This window comes from Condylura cristata, unplaced genomic scaffold, assembly GCF_000260355.1.
Source record: "Condylura cristata isolate star-nosed mole 26May11 unplaced genomic scaffold, ConCri1.0 scaffold00012, whole genome shotgun sequence".
NCBI classification, from domain to species: domain Eukaryota; kingdom Metazoa; phylum Chordata; class Mammalia; order Eulipotyphla; family Talpidae; genus Condylura; species Condylura cristata.
In genome coordinates, this window is record NW_004567113.1 from 45,628,716 (window position 1) to 45,637,640 (window position 8,925).

Here is an 8,925-nt window from a genome sequence, read left to right on the forward strand (position 1 = left end):
GGCATCCGCTCACCCCAGATTGTCTTCACCCGTCTGCTCTGCAGTATATTGTACAGCCTATGGTCACATCCGCTTCTGGGTGTCATTCTGCTTCACCCCACTCAGCCCACAAGACCTTGGGGGTAAACAAATACACCTCTCAGGAAAGGGGGCACATGTTCAAGGCCTTTGGTGATGATGCCGTGTACCTGGTAACTGGGGGCAGCTCCGAATTGCCATCACCAGCCTGTCACTGCTGAACTTCCCCAAGGCCCACTGCTGCCCTCTTTATCATCCTCACTGGACAGTACAGACTAAGGACAATGTACTCGAGTTAGAACAGCACTTGTCCTGGGTGAGCCTCAGCAGCAGTTTTGATCTCCAACCTGCCATAAAAGCTCATGTGGATCGACAAATGCATTGCCCTTAATAGCAACCCCTGTGTGTCTGCAGTAAAACTATCAGTGTCTTGACTCCACGCCCACTGAGGGGCTGCATTTTTCTAAACGTCTGTACACGTCTGGCTGGGGCCGAGTGAGGAATGTGGGCTCTGCAGGTCACACTTTGTGACCTGGGGCAAGATGGTGTGGCGCCAGGCGGGTCTCCATGTCACGTGATGACTCCATGGCACCCAGTCCACGCCAGCTATCTCGTGGGACAACAACCACAACCGGCAGAAGAAAGTGCAGAACGAGAAGATTTTAGAAGCTTGTGTGTAAACACAGGTGGAATGTTGAGGATCTAATTTGTTTTCTGTTTCTGCAAAGGAATGAAGATAGGAAATTACTCTACAAACGCTTTTTTCCAAAAGAAATTTCAGAGCCACCCAAACACACACACCGTCGAGCCTCCCTCCAACACTAATATAAATTGTAAAATTGATAATCCAATGCCTTGGGTTATTGACAATGTTAAAAATAATGCTACTTTCAACCACATAAATAAATACCTATGATGCAAAACTAGAATCAAACAGGATCAACCTGTTCTGAGACCATCACATTTGAAAAAAAAGGTGGTCCTGGGTGGAGCCATGCTTTCCAATTCACTGGATTAGAGAAGGGAGGCTTTCTCTTTGCAAATTTGCATTCTCTCAGGGGCTGCTGGGAGTGCTGTAAAGGCAGAGGGGCCTGTTTACCACATGCTGGGGGTGAGGTGACAGCAGCTGTTCTGCTAACACCTTCCCTATATACACCTGGGCTGGCCTGCACATGGGACCATCCTCGGTGTTACCTGCACAGGGAGCCCTGGTGAGTAAAAGGAGCGCTTGCTCTTGTCCCATGTACTTCAGAGAATCTTAGTTTCCTTAGTTCTTCTCAATATTCCTCACGCAGACCTAGGGAACTGGCAGATGTGGGTCTGTAGAAAATTCTAAACCTTCCTCCAATTGAGATCCACCCCCCTCCCCCATCTTCATGTTACAGCCATTGCTCTTATTCCTCTGACTACACTGTGTGACCGGGTTACTCCCCAGCCACACCTGGGTGACTGGGGTCACAGATGCCTGGCTGGGATGAAGCAGGGGGTAATGGAAGCTCTCAGCGAGGGGGTGACGGGCTCTTTCTGGACGCTCATAGCTGCGAGACGCTCAAGCAGGTCCCTGTGCATCTTGTCTCAGTTTCCCCAGATGGACCCAGGACTGCACCGAGGCTTCCTGGGCTGGGATCTAGGTGTGTGGCCCCAGGAGGTCACGCCCCAGGGTGACTTCCACGTGCTCCCCTCCTTGTCCGTGGGGTCACCATCCAGGGTGACTAGCTGACTGGAGCCAGCTGCCGCTGCCGTCAGGGCAGGGGGCCCCCAGGACAGGCCTGGCTTCCCTTGTGTGGACAGCAGAACCCCATGGGCTCAGTGTTTTCAGAGCAGAGGCTGCCGGGGCGGGCGGCTTACAGGACCTGCAGGGGGGCTGAGCCCCTCCAGGTCAGGATTGAGGGGCACAGGGATGGAGTGGGCTCAGTCCTCAGACTCCCAGGGCTGAGGGAGCCTGAGCTGTCCCTGGGCAGGGGCCGGGGGTGGGGGGTTACTTGGTCCAAAGGCTGAAGTCAGGGGGGCAGCTTGTGGGTTAAGTCAGGGGAGCCGCTTGGGCTCTCGTGACACCGCACCCCTCTTGCCCAGGCCGGGTCCCCAGACCTTTCTGTGCTGGCTCTGCCCCTGGGCTCTCCTTGGCCGCTTTTGCCCTCCGAGGGGCAGTGTTGCGCCTGCTCTGGGCTGGCATTGGGAACAGCTGGGCTCCCTGCAGGGGCCGCTGCCCAGCTCTCACCTCTCTCTGTCACTTGGCAACTTTGGCAAAAAGACATGCTGGTAAAGGGGAGGGGTGGTGGTATTGCCCCCCACCACCGCGTTCCTTTCGTTGAAAACATCCCTAGTGGTGGGAGAGGGCCCTCTGGGTTTGCCGTTGACCCGAGGTGACATAAAAATGACCCAAATTCAGTATCACGTCGACAACAACTTCTCGTGAGTTGTGAGAGTTGTGATTTGGAGTAGACGTTTGCTGCCACTTCTGCCACCCTCACCCCACCCCCGTTCACCCTGGGCTGGGAGACAGGACAGCCCAGTGAACTCAGTGCGAACAGCAGTGAGATGTTTCGGATGGTTCTATCCGCCAGCTCACGCGCACAGCCCCACAGGTCAGTGCAAAGAGGCCGGTGTCGTTCCCGCATCCAGAATCTGTTCCAACGCCTTAAACACAGACTGGAAGTTGAGTGTGATGGCCCTTCCGGGGGAAGCCCTGGTCTAAAGCGAGGGCCTGGGCTCCCTGTACCATCCCCTCGGTGCATCCCTGGAGCCTCAAGTCCCCCCCGAGTGTGCGCCCAGGCCTCTCCCACCCCCGCCCCTCCCCGTGGCCTGGGAGCGCCGCTTACCCCTCTGGGCAGGCAGCTGCAGGAGAGGCCCCTGGGCAGGGCCCTGTCCTGGCTGGGTCCTGGGGTGGCCAGGCCAGCAGGTGCTGAGCCTAGCTAGGACAGCGGGGTCCCCAGCCCCGTGTGAGCTGCCCCTGAAGGCGCAGGTGCCTGGGCCCTTCATCTCTCTGTGCCTTGGCTTTGTCTGCCATGAACAGGGCTGGCAGCGGGGGAAATTATAAACGCACCACACGTGGCCAGCGGCAGCAGCGGGGGGCAGCAGCCGGCTCAGAGCCTCGGGGTGGCGCAAGGGAGCAGGCCCCCTCTGAGGGTATCTGGGGAGATGTCCCCCATGACTCTAGCTCAGGCCTTTGGCAAACTGGAGAGACGAGCCATGGGTGAAATCTGGTGCCGACCACGGCTCACCTCTGGTGATGACCACCCCACTCTCCACTCCCCTGCAGCCCCGGTTCTCCCTGCCATGACCAGTGGAGGCCCCTCCTTTCGCCCGCTGCTCCCCTAACTCTGTTTTCCCCCAGACCATGGCTTCTTGCCCGGAGCTGGAGGACGCCCCACGGGCCTGCTTGGAGGGGGCCGCCAGCCCCCCGTGCACAGGGCCCGCAGGGGCCGAGGACACCCGCAGACGTGAGTGCAGGCCACCCGCCTCGGCGGCCCCCCGAGGGCCTCCCAGCTCTGCCCCCCGTGCCTCACGCTGGCCTTCCTTTGGACAGAGGAACCCGGCGCCCCCGGAGCCGAGACGGAACTTGCACTGGCCTGCTCCACTGTGGCTCTGGTGGAGGAGCCCGCGGAGGAGGGAGACCCCTGGGACCTGCCTGCCCTTCAGGACAAGGGCATCAAGTGGGCAGGTAAACACGGGGGGGGGGCAGCAGAGGGACCAAGCTCGCCGCCTCATGTGACTCATGTCGCCCCAGCTCCCCAGGGTCTCCTGCCCTGGAGCAGAGGCCCTGGCGGGGTGCCCTGGGGGTTGGAGGCCTCGGGCAGACCCCGGCTGACCCTCAGACCCACGGTGACTCACCTGTCCCAGGTAGAGGCTGGGGTGCGCAGAGAGCCATGAGCTGGGCTGAGGTGTCGCCTCCCCTGCAGGCAGTCCACAGGGAAGTCTGCAGGAGCAGAATGCACCCCAGCTCAGCAGGGTGCCAGCAAGCAGTGCACTTAGTTCAGGGGCAGGTGAAAGTTCTGTGTGTGGTCAGACAGCTGGGCAGGCTGGGAGGGAGGAGGAGGAGTGAGGAGCACCTGGAGGTGAGCGGAGAAACAGGAGTCGAGGACGCGCGGTTCCAGGGGTGGCGGCCCACGCTCCCCCAGTGCAGTGGCGATGGCTGCTTGCACCCACCTTCTAGAAAGTGCTTGTGCTGCTCTGTAAGTGCTTGGCGCGCCCTTAGCTCTGCCTGCTCCTGGGGTGGCAGGGGCCGCCACGGCTCCGCGGGGTTCCAGACACTCAATGCCTCTGTGCCTTTCCCCTCCTCCAGACAGGGACACCAGAGGGAAGTTTCTCTGCGTCTTCCAAAGGGCCGGGAAATTCGTCTTGCTCCTGGCGTTCCTCTACTTGTTCGTGTGCTCCCTGGACGTGCTCAGCAGCGCCTTCCAGCTGGTGGGAGGTACGCGGGGAGGACCTGGGTGCGTCCTTCCAGGCCTGGCTTCAGTCGCGTCCCAGCCAAGTCTCATGGGCAGCTCCTGTTTCCTCGCATCGGAAGCCACCTCAGCCTCTGTGTTTTACAAACGACGGAACTGAGAGCCATCCAGGGGCCATGACCCACGCGAGCCTCTTCCCAGCGGCCAGGGCTGAATCGGTCACAGCCTACGAGGCCTCGCAGGGCCAGCCCCAGACCCGCGACACAGGGTGGCTGGGTCCCCGGGCTGGATGAGATTGCCACCAGCGACCTGAGAGGCTGGGGCGAGCACTCATGGGTTGTGTGACTTTCTGGACGTCACTTTTGGTCCCCTAGGTCAAGGCAGCATCTCCAGGGCTTTCTTCTATGAGAGTGGGAGGGTAGGGGAGCAGGATGGGGAGGGTGCGTGTGGAGGGGCGTGGCTTCGGTGTCCTGGGGAGAGGCGAAGGGAGAAAGCTGCAAGGGCCCCAGCAGGAATGGAGGGCTCTGGGCTCTGCCCTGGGCACCGTGTAGAGGTCTGTGCCCACGGACCGGCCTAATCCCCTGTGGTCTCGGCTTTGTTTTCCAGGGAAGCTCGCCGGACAGTTCCTGAGCAACAACTCTGTTATGTCCAACCCCGTGGCGGGGCTGGTGATCGGGGTGCTGGTCACAGTCATGGTGCAGAGCTCCAGCACGTCTTCGTCCATCATCGTGAGCATGGTGGCCTCCTCGCGTGAGTCCTGGCTCCCAGGAGCCCTCCCCATCCCGATTTTTCCATCCAGCTGGGAGCCCCTCACTTTACCCCCACAAGCTTGTTTCCCTCCTCATAGCTCAGTCTGGAAACAGACCTCAATGTTAGAGGGGTACCTGCGTGTACCTTCTATGGAGAGTCGCCCTAGCCTCGGGCAGAGTCACAGCAAGTGCTGACCTCAAAGAGGTTGCCATCAGCTGCGGTAGGGGCCATCAGGCCGTGGTCACGCTGCCTTCCAAGTGCTAACCGCCTTACCCACCCTCAGTGCTGACCGTGAGGACCGCCATCCCCATTGTCATGGGGGCCAACATCGGGACCTCCATCACCAACACCATCGTGGCGCTCATGCAGGCAGGAGACCGCAGTGAGTTCCGGAGGTAGGAGGTCGGCGCCAGCCACGCCCCTGGGCCCACGGGAGCCCACGCTGGGGCCTTCCCTCGGTGGGGGGGGGGGTAGGGGGGCAGCGGCTTGACATTTCCTGCTCTTGTCCCACGTGGAATTGGGGGCTTTTGATGTGCAGGTGTATTTAAGGGAACTGTATCATTTACCAATAAAGTCTAGCGTTTCTTACCCAGGAAATAATGCAGAATTCAGGGAGTCCATGTGTCTCTTCTTAGGTAGATGCAAACCGTAGTTCATATTAGCTGTGTTCAGGTGGGGGTTGTTCAAATGTTCCATCAGAGTCGCGAGATCTTTAAAAAAAGAACATCGGGATGCACTGAATTAAGGGTTTTAGTAATTACCGTCATGTGTATGCCCATCATTTCAAATGAAAGTCAAGGGTCGTCAATGTGCACGATTCCAAAGGGGTCTGAAGCAATCCTTCCACTCAGTGTGCCCTGGACTAATTTTGCAACTGAAGCTTAACCAGCAGCAAAGAGAACCGAATGCTGTTCGATCTTCTAGAAAAGGCTGTCTAGGCAGGGGGGACAGGGTGCTGGGCCTGACCGTGCAGTGACCTTCATCCCACAGGCTGGGTGATTTCTGTGTCGTTGGTGGTTGAAGGGAGCTATACATTCTACCTACTTTGGGGGCTGCAGCGAGAAGGAAAAAGAGGGTGTTCACCTGTGTGTCCACAAAGAGCCACAACGGACGCATGATTGACCCGCTCACACTGGCGCCTGCTCGCTCACTGACTAACCTGACTTGCCCCTGGCTAGGGCTTTTGCAGGTGCCACCGTCCACGACTTCTTCAACTGGCTCACTGTGCTTGTACTCCTGCCTGTCGAGGCTGCTACCCATTACCTGGAGATCCTGACCAACGCGGTGCTAGAGAGCTTCCACTTGAAGAATGGGGAAGACGAACCATCACTCCTGAAAGTCATCACAGATCCTTTCACAAAGCTCATTGTCCAGGTGACACCACTCTGAGTGTGAAGGCCTCCCTGAGCCCCAGTAACCAGGAATGCTGAGCAGGGTGGAGGGCCACTGCTCTACTGTTGCCTCTGAAAATGGCCAGTGGAGGTAGAACTCTGGGGACACTTGACAGAACAATGGCTTCTTTTGTACCTCAACTTTAACACATGCACCATCTTTACTGGGATAAGTGCAAGAGGTGGGGCCCTTCAGTTGAGTTCTAAAGACTCAAAGGCACAATTTGCTCCCACTGCCCCTCACAGGGGTAGTGGCATCCCTGAAAAAGGATTAGCTTATCTTAATTCTCATCTGACAAGTGTCCAACTAAAAGCAAAAATAGAAAATCATTGTCCTTTCCTTCTAGGAGACATCCCATCCTCTGGTCACTAGGAAGTCCATATCATGGATGCAAATATTTCATTTACTGAAAGATTGATGACCATTGCTCACATTTCACTGAAGGAAAGCTTTGCTCATGCAGGTTGGAAAGAAAGGGCCAGCTGAGACTTCTCTTTCCTCTGAGCTCATGCTCCCCTGTCGGTGGTCATCCTTTGAATACCTGCAACATGCTCTTACATACCCGTGTTTGAGTATATGACCTTTCATTATTATTAAACACTTGCTAAACTCTAGGTGCCATGCTTCCATACTGAGACTGCAGCTAGGGGGTCCCAGTTCACTCCTGCCTGGATTCACAGTCAAGTTCATGACCTCAGAAGCTCTCCATCCACAAATCCCTGATGTCTTTCCCACATGAGCTCTGACGGCCTGCTGTTTTCTATTTCCTTCCTCAGCTGGATAAAAAAGTGATCGGCCAGATTGCGATGAATGACATGTCAGTAGAAAACAAGAGTCTGGTCAAGATTTGGTGCAAAACGTTGACCAATGTGGTAAGCTAATAAGAATATTGCTAAGTGGGTTAATGCTTTTAACTGCTTTATGGGAAAAGGTAGAAGAATGAAAAATGTGGGATCCCTAAAAAAAAATGCTCACTGATTGATCCGTGAGCAATGACTGAATGGTGAGTGAATAGACAGAAGGAGTAAGACGGACAAACCATCACCCCACCCCCTACCACAGCTGCATCATTGCTGTGTCATTACTCACATGTCACCTGGCTTATCTCAGCTGCCTCTTGTTTCTGCCATTGCAGTGACCTGTGGAAAGAGGGTATTATGTTTACAGGTGCACACACAGGTGTCTGGTGACCTCCTCACCCAATTACCTGCTGCTCCCACTGAAAAAAAGAACTGTGCATTATAAACCCTGTCCTTATATCTGTCACAGACTCAGGTGAATGTCACCGTCCCCGTACCTGAGAACTGCACCGCCCCTTCCCTCTGCTGGACGGACGGTGTCTCCACCTGGACCATCAAGACTGTATCCTACAAGGAGAACATCGCCAAGTGTGAGTGGTGCAGGCAGACCTCAGCCAGGGGAGGCCTCTGGGGCCGATGATGGGGGGGGGAGGAAGCTTGTGTGTGGCGCCCAGCCACGAAGCACAGAAGGACAGTGAGACCTGCTGAGCCCAGACTCAACCTGCTCCCTGAGCCACTTGCTTCCACAGTGGAGGAAACTGAGGCTGGGGCAGTGACAGGCCCAAGGCCCCATGGGAGAGGCAGCAGTGGGCCTGGCACCCAGGTCTCTGGCTGTTCCATCTCCTCAGACAATGTCAGCATGCCCTAGCATGTCTCCACCAGGAGCCGGGGTGTCCCCCTGGCAGGGACTCTAAGGAGGTGACAGCCAGGGTGGAAGGAGAGGTTGTGTCCACACAGAACAGACATCACCCCCAGTCACGAGTCCCTGCTGTGCAACCAGACCCCCTCAAGGACCTGGGCTGAGGCACTCAGCAAAGTAGGGAGCCTCCCATGGGGTGCTGCTGTGTGTGTGGAACACCAGGATGCCCGTGGCCATGGTATCAGTATGTGCCATGTGATATATACCTATGACCTATAATGCAATGCAATACATGTGATATATAATATATGCACGTTGTGTTTCATGTACACTTGTAATGTGCATGTACATTCATACACACTATCAATTTATGTCTGGGAAAGTTTCCACTCCAGGAATCCCTAGTTCTTCTAATTGCTCCTTTGACACCCACCTGTGTACTTCCTCTTCCTCTCCATGCCTACCTCTGCCCTTCACATGAATCTGAGCAGGCGCCTTAGTCCGGTGTGTCTCACCGCAGATTCACAGAGCCTTTCCCCACCCTCCCCTGCTCTAGGGGTTACACACGCATCGCCCCTGCCACCCTTTCCTGGGATCACCCTAGGGCCACACAGGCGGTGTGACGGCAAGGTCTGCAGTCAGCGGTGCCCCTGCCTGGCTCGCCCATCCCACCGCACCTTGCATCTCAGACACATGTGTGACCTGGCTCGCCCATCCCACC

At 56.7% G+C, this 8,925-nt stretch overlaps 1 protein-coding gene across 1 annotated transcript in view; it reads left to right on the plus strand.

Moving 5' to 3' along the window:
- The first annotated feature begins 155 nt into the window (after positions 1-155).
- Positions 156-8,925, plus strand: part of LOC101626481 (sodium-dependent phosphate transport protein 2B-like) — a 12,141-nt gene continuing 3,371 nt past the window's right edge. The window contains exons 1-9 of the mRNA XM_004681500.1: positions 156-191; positions 3,353-3,458; positions 3,545-3,679; positions 4,301-4,429; positions 5,010-5,153; positions 5,437-5,548; positions 6,332-6,527; positions 7,322-7,417; positions 7,815-7,940. Of these exons, the coding sequence (XP_004681557.1) occupies positions 156-191; positions 3,353-3,458; positions 3,545-3,679; positions 4,301-4,429; positions 5,010-5,153; positions 5,437-5,548; positions 6,332-6,527; positions 7,322-7,417; positions 7,815-7,940 (1,080 nt within the window). The remainder of the gene's footprint in view (positions 192-3,352; positions 3,459-3,544; positions 3,680-4,300; positions 4,430-5,009; positions 5,154-5,436; positions 5,549-6,331; positions 6,528-7,321; positions 7,418-7,814; positions 7,941-8,925) is intronic.